General features: G+C 42.0%; 1 protein-coding gene across 4 annotated transcripts in view; it reads right to left on the bottom strand.

Annotated features, from left to right (window-relative positions):
• Nucleotides 1–1772: 1772 nt before the first annotated feature.
• ttn.2 (titin, tandem duplicate 2) overlaps nucleotides 1773–12165 on the bottom strand; it is a 340760-nt gene continuing 330367 nt past the window's right edge. For all 4 annotated transcript variants that reach the window (XM_073047117.1, XM_073047118.1, XM_073047119.1 and 1 more), the window contains 3 exons: nucleotides 3652–3805; nucleotides 3159–3434; nucleotides 1773–3061 (listed from right to left, as the gene is read on the bottom strand). In XM_073047117.1, the coding sequence (XP_072903218.1) occupies nucleotides 2763–3061; nucleotides 3159–3434; nucleotides 3652–3805 (729 nt within the window). In that variant the 3' untranslated portion in view covers nucleotides 1773–2762. The remainder of the gene's footprint in view (nucleotides 3062–3158; nucleotides 3435–3651; nucleotides 3806–12165) is intronic.

Here is a 12165-nt window from a genome sequence, read left to right as displayed (position 1 = left end):
AAAAATTATTATCATGCTTGAAGGTGATCAAATTTTGATGCAAGATTATTCATGTCAGTAGAATGTCTGATGTAAAGGATGGAAAACTGTTTAAAAGTACTGAAAATGGCTACATGGATTGATAGGGTGGTTAAGAAGGCACGTGGTTGCCTTCATTAGTCGAGGCATTGAGTACAAAAGTCAGGAAGTTGTGTTGCAGCCTTAAAAGTCTAGTTAGGCCACATCTGGAGTAATGCACACAGTTCTGGTTGCCCCATTATAGAAAGGCTGTCAAGGCTTTGGAGAAAGTGAAAATGAGGTTTACCAGGATGCTGCCTGGATTAAAGGGTATGTGCTATAATGAGAGGTTGGACAAACTTGGGTTTTCTCTACAGTGATGGAGGCTGACTGGAGATCTGATAGAGGTTTAGTGAGGCATAGTAGACAGCATATTGTATTCCCAGGATTGAATTGTCTCAACACCAGAGGCCATGCATTTAAGATGTGAGGGGTTAAGTTCAAGGGAGATGTGAGGGACAAGGTTTTTTACAGAGTGGTGGGTATCTGGAATGCACTGTCTGGAGAGGTGGTAGAGCCAGATACATTAGGGACTTCTAAGAGGTGTTTTGGTAGATACATGAATGTGAGGATATGGACATTGTGTTAGCAGACGAGATTGGTTGACCGCTTTATTACCAATTTACTTGGTGCAGTACAACATTGTAGGTCAAAGTACCTGTTCCTGTGCTATGCTCCTATGCTCTGATACAGGATTTGTGAATGTTTAACTTGCTCACGTTCCCAAACAATAACAAGCACATTGTTTCTTCCAGCAATTTGGACCAAGAACCCCATTCAGGTTATTTTGTTTTGTTCATAGTTAAAAACTAAAAAAACTTATGTACTGTATGAATATTTTAGTACGTTAGTTGTTGAGTTGATGTTTCCCTGCTGTGGGTGTTGGTGGAGGCAGGAATTTATTGTCTTAAACTGTACACAATTTGTTGTGAAACTTGGAATTTTCTATCCATGTATTCTAGTTCTTGGGTGTCAATATCTTTTGAAGATCTACCCTGGGCCCAATTGATGCAATTATGAAGGCACATCTGTTGCCATTCCTTAACCATCCTTGTCAGAACATTTAAAAGTTTAAAACTAATAGATTTGGCTACCTTTTGAAAGGAAGGCAGATTTCCTCTCCTAAAGGGCATTAGAACATTTTTGCAACTTTCTGATAACTTATTGGGTGGCCAAAAAGGTGTATGTTATGAATGAAAAGCATTTAAACGTTGATGTTTGGTTCTAGTCTCATAGTTGCAGGACAGTTATACTCAAGTGATTCTAAACATCAATCTCACTAATTACAAAAACGACCCTATTTTATTCCACTGAAGTTGTAACCCAGTTTCCATGCTAATGCCATTTACTATTTGTATTAAAATAATCTGTCAAATAACACCATAACTAGTTTACCTGGTCTGGCTGACGTAATTTCAGAGTCACTGATGTGCTTAATTATAACCCAGCCTTTCAAATTGCTAAGTAAGTTACTGTGTTAAAGAGGAAATTAGAGATGTACACATAAATAAGTATGTTTTGTTATTCGATAAGATGATTGTTGATCTGATCTGATCTTGGCAAAGCAATTTCCATTGGATGATTAAAAATTACTGGTATTCCATTGTTATTTATAACTGGAATTAAGATTCTGATTAGCAAGTAGATAAACTAGTCAGCATTCTTAGTATTAGAGTAATTGCAATTGAGTGAAGTACAAAAAATGACAGAAAATGTTTATAGGTGCAGAAAACATGCTTTATTTCACAATCAAATCCAATTTTACTTTTCTAATTCCCAAGGAGGCCCAATAAAATAAAATAAATACTACTCTAAATTGCATAGGGCATTAAAATGATGGAACATGAAGTATAATTTTTAATGTGGCTAGTTTCTGTTGTGTATGCCCTAAGAACAAATAATATTAAATAATAATCTACGCTTACCACACAAAATCAGTGCACCCCATGGAAAATCTGAACCTCCTTGAGTTGGCACTACTTCTACATAGGAGTACTTGGTATAGTTTGCTGAAATGAGGGTATGGCCAGGTTGATGAATTATCATTAATACTATCCAAGGTGTCTCTATGCTAGAAACAGTGCACATGAAATATGGTTATACAAAGTAATGGCCGCTAATACTTTGTATTCATAATTCATAATCTTGTCTGTGTCGAACAGAGATATGACATAGTCGGTTCATAGGCTACAGTATTGTGATGTTATTCACAGGAGGGTATTTGCAAATAGCATCACAAGGCTAGCCTTTTAATTCCACAAACTTGGTTGTCTTCAGCAGGGAGCCTCTCCACCTGCTGAGGTATTCTTAGACATCAACATTCTGTTGAGGCACGAATTTTAGTTTCCAAGTTAAACAAGGTAATCGTCCTATTCAAACTTTCTCCTGTTAACTATCAGTTTCAAAAGTTGCAATGAAAATCTCATGAAACACAAGGTACAAAACTTGCATAACCGTTTAGACCGGCTATATACAGTATGTACATGTCACAGAAAATGGTTAAAAATTCCTAAATCAAATGTGCAGTAATTCTATACTGCACAATCTACCATTTGTTCAGAAATTGTCTAGTCTGGTATAAATGCATGATGTCAAGTCAGGTAAAAAAATAAAATAATATTTACAAGTCAGTGATTCAAATTCATAATAATTACGATATCAAGTTTCAAGTTTAGCTTACAACACAAGTTGTTGGATTCAAATCTTTAAATTGATCTAACTTTAATATTTACAGTGGCAGAATCTGATCCAAATTCATTTGAGAGTCTTAAAGTATAGCGTCCTGCATCACTTTCTTGGACACCTGTAATAATGAGTGTTGTTAAATCATCTGTTGTTTCAATATGGAATCTGCCAGTTTCTGCTTCATCAGAAAGAGGTTTTCCTCCACGTGACCATTTTACTTGAGGCAGGGGATCACCTGAGAAGGCACAGGCAACTGTTAAAACCTTTCCTTTCTCAATTGTGATATCTGATGGTAAAGCTTCAATTTTAGGAGAAGACCCTGTTTAAAACAAAAAGAAACAAAAGGTCATTTGTGTCACTGAGCAGCACATTAGATACAATTAACAAAAAAATTCTCAGTACATTAATAATATTACCTTTAATACTACCGCTGATCATTCTGCTTGCACTTGTTTCCAATTGACTCATACTAGCAAGCTCCATAAAAGAGCTGGAGCTTGATGAGATTCTTGATTCTTTGAAAGATGACATACTGCTTGAAGACATACTGGCAAACTTAACTTCGGTCATGCTACTGCTGGCCTCTTGTTTGGTCATTTGCATCGCCTTGGAAGAAAAATGTTCCTGCATGCTAGCAGAGGCAGCAGCGCCAGTTTGCAAAACTACCATTTTTGAAGGTTCTTCAATGAGACCTGTAGAGCACAATGTATCAAGCATCATATGATGATTGATCAAAGAAAACCATCCAAGTCCATGCGACTATTTTAAATTTTAAATCATAAATTTACAAGGGAAACTTTGTTCTGCATAGTATTAATGAATCTTCTATAAATTGTCAGCATAAATCAGTTACATACAAAGTCAAAATTAGATAATACCAGACGCGATAATTGATTCATTAAAACATACCAAGTACAATCAAAGAGGCTGTTGCGGAACACTGTCCATGGAAATTCTTTGCTGTTGCTGTATACTTTCCACTGTCAGAAACTGTTGCACACTTAATCTCTAAGGTGTATATGTTTTTCAAACGACTAATTTTTATATTTCTTGAGACTACAATCTGAAATATAGAATAAGTTAAATGATTAACTGACACACCAATCATGTGTTGGAAAGCAGGGAAGGTTCAGGGATAAAACGGGGACACTGCCTAGAAGACCGGTCATCAACAGAGTGGTCTGAGTCAGAGTGGTAGGGCTTTGACTCATTTGGGCTTCGGCAAGGTAAGTGGACTTGGTTTTTGCCTTGCATTTTTTTGAGGAATAGAGAGCATGTCTTCAGGGTTAGTACTTTGCTCTGCGTGTCAGATGTTGGAATCCTGGGAATCTTCCAGTCTCCCAGATGGCCACATCTGCACCAGGTGCACCGAGATGCAGCTCCAGAGAGACCGTGTTAGGGATCTGGAACTATGGGTTGATGACCTACAGCTTATTAGGGAAGATGAGCAGGAAATGGAGAGGAGCTACAGGGAGTTAGTCACCCTGAGGCTGCCGGAGTTAGATAAATGGGTGACTGTCAGGGAAGAAAAGGGAAGAGCTCAGATATTAGAGGCAATCCCCCTCAGTAACTGTTATCTCATTTTGGATGCTGTTGAGGGCGGTGACCTGACAGAGGGCAACCACGGCAATCGGGTCTCTGGCACTGATCCAGGTTCTGTGGTGCAGAAGGGAGATAAGAAGAGGAATGTGGTAGTCATAGGGGATTCCAGAGTGAGAGGAACAGACAGGAGGTTTTGTCAGACTGATAGCGATACCTGCATAGTGTATTGCCTCCCGAGTGCCAGGTCATGGGATGTCTTGGATTAAGTGCAGAGTATTCTGAAGGGAGAGGGTGAACAGTCAAAAGTCTTGGTACACGTTGGTACCAATGGCATAGGTGAAAAAAGGGAGGAGGTCCTGAAGAGAGAATTCGGGGAGGGGTAGGAAGCGGAAAAGCAGGACCTCCAGGGTAGTAATCTCAGGACTGCTGCCTGTGCCACGTGCTAATGAGCACAAGAATAGCATGATCAGGCATATTAATGAATGGCTGAGAGACTGGTGTATGGGGCAGGGCTTTGAGTTCCTGGATCATTGGGGGAGGTACAAAAAGGACAGGTTATACTTGAACCCAAAGGGGTACAGTATCCTAGCAGGCAGGTTTAATAGAGCTGTTAGGGAGGGTTTAAACTAATTTGGCAGGGGAATGGGAACCAGAGTGATAGGGCTGAGGAAGGGGAAAACAGAAATAAACCAAACATACCGTACATCAGAGATGATAGAAAGGACAGGCAGGAGATGAGGCATAATCACAACCAGTGGAATTATTTACAGGGCAATAGAAGCGTGACGCAGTTAAAACAAAAAGCAACAAGTACTGGACTGAAAGTGTTATACTTGAATGCAGGCAGCATAAGAAATAAAATGGACAATCTTGAAATTCAGCTACTGATTGGCAAATATGATGTTGCAGCCATCTCTGAAACTTGTCTAAGGGATGACTGCCATTGGGAGCTGAATGTCCAATGATATACAATGTATCGGAAATATAGGTTAGTAGGCAGAGGAGGTGGTGTGGCACTGTGTACAAGAAATAATATCAAATCATTAGAAAAGGATGACATAGGATTGAAAGGTGTAGAGTCTCTATGGGTTGAGGTAAGAAATGGCAAGGGTAAAAGGACCCTAATGGCAGTTGTATACAGGCCTCCAAACAGCAGCTGGGATGTGGATTACAAATTACAGCGGGAGATAGAAAAGGTGTGTCAGAAGGGCAATGTCGTTATAACGGTTGCGGATTTTACATGGAAGTGGTTGGGAAAACCAGGTCAGTACTGGACCTCGAGAGAGAGTATTTGTAGAATGTCAAAGGGATGGCTTTTTAGAACAGCTTGTTGTTGAGCCCACCAGGGGATTGGCTGTACTGGATTGGGTGTTGTGCAATGAACTGGAGAGCTTAAGGTTAAGGAACCCTTGGGAAACAGTGATCACAATATGACCGAGTTCACTTTGAAATTTGAGAAGGAGAAACTAAACTAACCAGAAAACTGGGCTGAGAAGTGGCAGATGGAGTTTAACCCAGATAAGTGTGAAGTGGTTCATTTTGGTAGGTCAAATGTGATGGCAGAATATAGTATTAATGGTAAGACTCTTGGCAGTATGAAGGATCAGAGGGATCTTGGGGTTCAAGTCCATAGGCCACTCAAAGCAGCTGTGCAGGTTGACTCTGTGGTTAAGAAGGCGTATGGTGTATTAGCCTTCATCTGTCGTGGAATTCAATTTAGGAGTCAAGAGGTAATGTTGCAGCTATATAGGACCCTGCTCAGACCCCACTTGGAGTACTGTGCTCAGTTCTGGTCACCTCACTACAGGAAGAATGTGGAAACCATAGAAAGGGTGCAGAGGATATTTACAAGGATGTAAATGGATTGGGGTGCATGCCTTATGAGAATAGGTTGAGTGAACTTGGCCTTTTCTCCTTGGAGCAAATGACGTTGAGAGGTGACCTAATAGAGGTGTATAAGATGATGAGAGGCATTGATCGTGTGGATAGTCAGAGGCTTTTTCCCAGGGCTGAAATAGACAATAGACAATAGGTGCAGAAGTAGACCATTCGGCCCTTCAAGCCTGCACCGCCATTTTGAGATCATGGCTGATCAACTACTATCAATACCCAGTTCCTGCCTTGTCCCCATATCCCTTGATTTCCCCTATCCATAAGATACCTATCTAGCTCCTTCTTGAAAGCATCCAGCGAATTGGCCTCCACTACCTTCCGAGGCAGTGCATTCCAAACCCCCACAACTCTCTGGGAGAAGAAGTTTTTCCTTAACTCTGTCCTAAATGACCTACCCCTTATTCTCAAACCATGCCCTCTGGTACTGGACTCTCCCAGCATCTGGAACATATTTCCTGCCTCTATCTTGTCCAATCCCTTAATAATCTTATATGTTTCAATCAGATCTCCTTAATTCCAGTGTGTACAAGCCCAGTCTCTCTAACCTCTCTGCGTAAGACAGTCCAGACATCCCAGGAATTAACCTCGTGAATCTACGCTGCACTTCCTCTACAGCCAGGATGTCCTTCCTTAACCCTGGAGACCAAAACTGTACACAATACTCCAGGTGTGGTCTCACCAGGGCTCTGTACAAATGCAAGAGGATTTCCTTGCTCTTGTACTCAATTCCCTTTGTAATAAAGGCCAACATTCCATTAGCCTTCTTCACTGCCTGCTGCACTTGCTCATTCACCTTCAGTGACTGATGAACAAGGACTCCGAGATTTCTTTGTATTTCTCCCTTACCTAACTCTACACCATTCAGATAATAATCTGCCTTCCTGTTCTTACTCCCAAAGTGGATAACCTCACACTTATTCACATTAAACGTCATCTGCCAAGTATCTGCCCACTCACCCAGCCTATCCAAGTCACCCTGAATTCTCCTAACATCCTCATCACATGTCACACTGCTACCCAGCTTAGTATCATCAGCAAATTTGCTGATGTTATTTTCAATGCCTTCATCCAAATCGTTAATGTAAATGGTAAACAGCTGTGGTCCCAAAACCGAGCCTTGTGGCATCCCACTAGTCACCCCCTGCCATTCCGAGAAACACCCATTCACCGCTACCCTTTGCTTTCTATCTGCCAACCAGTTTTCTATCCATGTCAATGTCTTCCCCCCGATGCCCTGAGCTTTGATTTTACCCACCAATCTCCTATGTGGTGATTATCAAATGCCTTCTGAAAATCGAGGTACACTACATCCACTGGATCTCCCCCGTCTAACTTCCTGGTTACATCCTCGAAAAACTCCAACAGATTAGTCAAGCATGATTTACCCTTGGTAAATCCATGCTGGCTCGGTCCAATCCTATCACTGCTATCTAGATATGCCACTATTTCATCCTTAATAATGGACTCTAGCATCTTCCCCACCACCGATGTCAGGCTGACAGGTCGATAGTTCTCTGTTTTCTCCCTCCCTCCTTTCTTAAAAAGTGGGATAACATTAGCCATTCTCCAATCCTCAGGAACTGATCCTGAATCTAAGGAACATTGGAAAATGATTACCAATGCATCTGCAATTTCCAGGGCCACCTCCTTTAGTACCCTAGGATGCAGACCATCTGGACCTGGGGATTTGTCAGCCTTCAGTCCCATCAGTCTTCTCATCACCATTTCCTTCCCAATGTCAATCTGTTTCATTTCCTCTGTTACCTTATGTCCTTGGCCCATCCATACATCTGGGAGATTGCTTGTGTCTTCCTTAGTGAAAACAGATCTAAAGTACTCATTAAATTCTTCTGCCATTTCTCTGTTCCCATAACAATTTCACCCAATTCATTCTTCAAGGGCCCAACATTGTTCTTAACTATCTTCTTTCTCTTCACATACCTAAAAAAGCTTTTGCTATCTTCCTTTATATTCCTGGCTAGCTTGCGTTCGTACCTCATTTTTTCTCCCCGTATTGTCTGTTTAGTTAAGTTCTGTTGTTCCTTAAAAACTTCCCAATCATCTGTCCTCCCACTCACCTTAGCTCTGTCATACTTCCTTTTTTTTAATGCTATGCAATCTCTGACTTCCTTTATCAACCACTGTGGCCCCTTTCCCCCCTTTGAATCCTTCCTTCTCTGGGGGATAAACTGATTTTGCACCTTGTGCATTATTCCCAAGAATACCTGCCATTGCTGTTCCACTGTCTTTTCTGCAAGGCTATCCATCCAATCAACTTTGGCCAGCTCCTCTCTCATGGCTCCATAGTTTCCCCTGTTCAACTGCAACACTGACACCTCTGAGCTGCCCTTATCCTTCTCAAATTGCAGATAAAAACTTATCATATTATGATCACTACCTCCTAATGGCTCCTTTACTGCAAGATCACTTATCAAATCCTGTTCATTACATAACACTAAATCCAGAATAGTCTTGTCCTTGGTTGACTCTCGTACAAGCTGTTCCAAAAATGCATCCCGTAGGCACTCTACAAACTCCCTATACTGTGGTCCAGCACCAACCTGATTCTCCCAGTTCACAGGCATGTTGAAATCCCCCATAACTACTGCGACATTACCTTTGCCACATGTCAATGTTAACTCCCTATTCAACTTGCACCCAATATCCATGCTACTGTTTGGTGGCCTGTAGACAACACCCATTTGGGTCCTTTTGCCCTTACTGTTCCTCAGTTCTATCCACACGGACTCTGCTTCTCCTGACCCTATGTCCCCCCTTGCAAAGGACTGAATCTCATTCCTCACCAACAGGGCCACCCCACCCCCTCTGCCCACATTTCTGTCCCTACGATAGCACGTATACTCTTGTACATTCATTTCCCAGGTCTGATCTCCCTGCAGCCATGTCTCCGTTATCCCAACAACATCATAGTTACCCATTCGCACCTGGGCTTCAAGCTCATCCGCCTTATTTCTGACACTTTGTGCATTCAGATATAGAATTTTTAGCCCATTTCTCCTCTCTCTGTTTAAATCGCTGCCTATAGTGCTTAACCCAGCTCCCCAAACTCCCATCGGGCTATACACCCCTAGAATTTTGTCCTTCCTAAATTTACTAATTCTTTAAACACATTTAACTCCATGTTCCGTCAGACCATCCCTCTGTACATGTGTCCTCCTTATCACTTGTTCCGCCTCACCTTTCTCTACTACACACTTAATATTCCGGAACCGTGTAGTCCCCACCTGTCCTTTATTCTTCCTCTCGCTATCCTCTCTCACATTCTGGATCCCCGCCCCCTGCAAATTTAGTTTAAACCCCCCCAAGAAGCACTAGCAAACTTCCCTGCAAGAATGTTAGTACCGCTCCAGTTCAGGTGTAAACCGTCCCTTCGGAACAGATCCCACCTTCCCTGGAACAAAGCCCAATTATCTACAAACCTGAAGCCCTCCCTCCTGCACCATCCTCTCAGCCACGTATTAATCTTTATAATCTTTCTGTTCCTTGCCTCACTCGCACGTGGCACAGGTAGCAATCCTGAGATTTTTGGTTGCCACGAGAGGACACAGGTTTAAGGTGTAGGGCAGTAGGTACAGAGGAGATGTCAGGGGTAAGTTTTTTACTCAGAGAGTGGTGAGTGCACGGAATGGGCTGCTGGCAACGGAGGTGGAGGTGGATACGACAGGGTCTTTTAAGAGGCTTTTAGATAGGTACATGGAGCTAAGTAAAATAGAGGGCTATAGGTAAGCCTAGTAATTTCTAAGGTAGGGACATGCTCGGCACAACTTAGTGGGCCAAAGGGCCTGTATTGTGTTGTAGGTTTTCTATGTTTCTAAGTTCCAATGTGTCGGTATTTCAGTGGAATAAAGGAAATTACAATGGCATGAGAGGGGTAGACACTATCAGGAATGACAGCAGAGCAGCAATGGCTGAAGTTTCTGCAAAAAATGAGGAAGTGCAAGACAGATATATTCCAAATAAGAAGAAATTTTCGAATGGAAGAAGGACACCACCATGACTGACAAGTGAGTAAGAGCCAAAGTAAAAACAAAAGAGAGGGCATACAAAGAAACCAAAGCTAGTGGGAAGATAGAGGATTGGGAAGCTTTTAAAAACTTGCAGAAGGAAACTAAGAAGGTCATTAGGAAGGAAAGATGAATTATGAAAGGAAGCTGGTGACTAATATCAAAGAAGTTAATAAAAGCTTTTAAAAGTATATAAAGGGTAAAAGAGAGTTTGGGGTAGATATAGGACCACTAAAAAATGATGCTGGAGATATTGTAATGAGAGACGCAGAGATGGCAGAGGGACTGAATGTATATTTTGCATCTGTCTTCACAGTGAAAGACATCAGCGCAATACCAGATATTCAAGAGTGTCAGGGAAGTGAAGTATGTGCAGTGAAAATTACGACTGAGAAGGTGCTCAGGAAGCTTAATGGTCTGAGCGTGGATAAATCTCCTGGACCTGATGGAATGCACCCTCAGGTTCTGAAGGAAGTAGCTGGAGAGATTGCAGAGGCGTTAATGATGATCTTTCAAGAATCGATAGATTCTGACATTGTACCGGATGACTGGAAAATTGCAAATGTTACTCCGCTATTCAAGAAGGGTGGGGGGCAGCAAAAAGGAAACTATAGACCTGTTAGCCTGAACATCAGTGGTTGGGAAGTTGTTGGAATCAATTGTTAGGGATGAGATTACAGAGCACCTGGAGGCACATGACAAGATAGGCCAAAGCCAGCATGGTTTCCTGAAAGGAAAATCCTGCCTGACTAACCTACTGCAATTTTTTGAGGAAATTACAAGCAGCGTAGACAAAGAAGTTGTAGTAGACATGGTGTACTTGGATTTTCAGAAGGCCTTTGACAAGGTGCCGTACATGAGGCTGCTTAGCAAGATAAGAGCCCATGGAATTACAGGGAAGTTACTAGCGTGGGTGGAGCATTGGCTGGTCGGCAGAAAATAGAGACTGGGAATAAAGGGATCCTGTTCTGGCTGGCTGCCGAGTACCAGTGGAGTTCCACAGGGGTTGGTGTTGGAACTGCTGCTTTTTACGATGTATGTCAATGATTTGGACTATGGGATTCATGAATTTGTGGCTAAATTTGCTGATAATACAAAGATAAGTGGAGGATCGGGTAGTGTTGAGGAAACAGAGAGCCTGCAGAGAGACTTAGATAGTTTAGGGGAATAGGTAAAGAAGTGGCAAATGAAATACAATGTTGGAAAGTGTATGGTCATGCATTTCGGTGGAAGAAATAAACGGGCAGACTATTATTTAGATGGGAGAGAATTCAAAATGCAGAGATGCAAAGGGACTTGGGAGTCCTTGTGCAGGATACCCTAAAGGTTAACCTCCAGGTTGAGTCAGTTGTGAAGAAGACGAATGCAATGTTGGCATTCATTTCTAGAGGTATAGAATACAAGAGCAGGGATGTGATGCTGAGGCTCTATAAGGTACTCGTGAAACCACACTTGGAGTACTGTGTGCAGTTTTGGGCTCTTTATTTTAGGAAGGATATACTGACATTGGAGAGGGTTCAGAGAAGATTCACAAGAATGATTCCAGGAATGAAAGGGTTACTGTATGAGGAAATGTCTGGCAGACCTTGGGCTGTATTCCCTGAAGTTCAGGAGAATGAGGGCGGATCTCACAGAAATATTCCGAATGTTAAAAGGCTTGAACAGATTTGATATAGCAAAGTTATTTCTCATGGTTGGGGAGTCTAGGACAAGAGGGCACAGCTTCAGGATTGAAAGGACGTCCATTTAGGACAGAGCTGAGGAGAAATTACTTTAGTCGTAAATCTGTGGAATTTGTTGTGATGAGCGGCTGTGAAGGCCAATCATTGGGTGCATTTATGGCAGAGACAGATAGCTTCTTGATTAGCCAGGTATGCAGAGGAGTGGGGATGACTGGAAGAATCAGATCAGCCCATGACTGAATTGCAGAGCAAACCTGATGGGCCAAATGGGCTACTTCTGC

This window comes from Hemitrygon akajei, chromosome 5, assembly GCF_048418815.1.
Source record: "Hemitrygon akajei chromosome 5, sHemAka1.3, whole genome shotgun sequence".
In the NCBI taxonomy this organism is placed as follows: Eukaryota; Metazoa; Chordata; class Chondrichthyes; order Myliobatiformes; family Dasyatidae; genus Hemitrygon; species Hemitrygon akajei.
The sequence above is the reverse complement of the archived record's forward strand: the minus strand, read 5'-3'. Positions and strand labels throughout refer to the sequence as shown.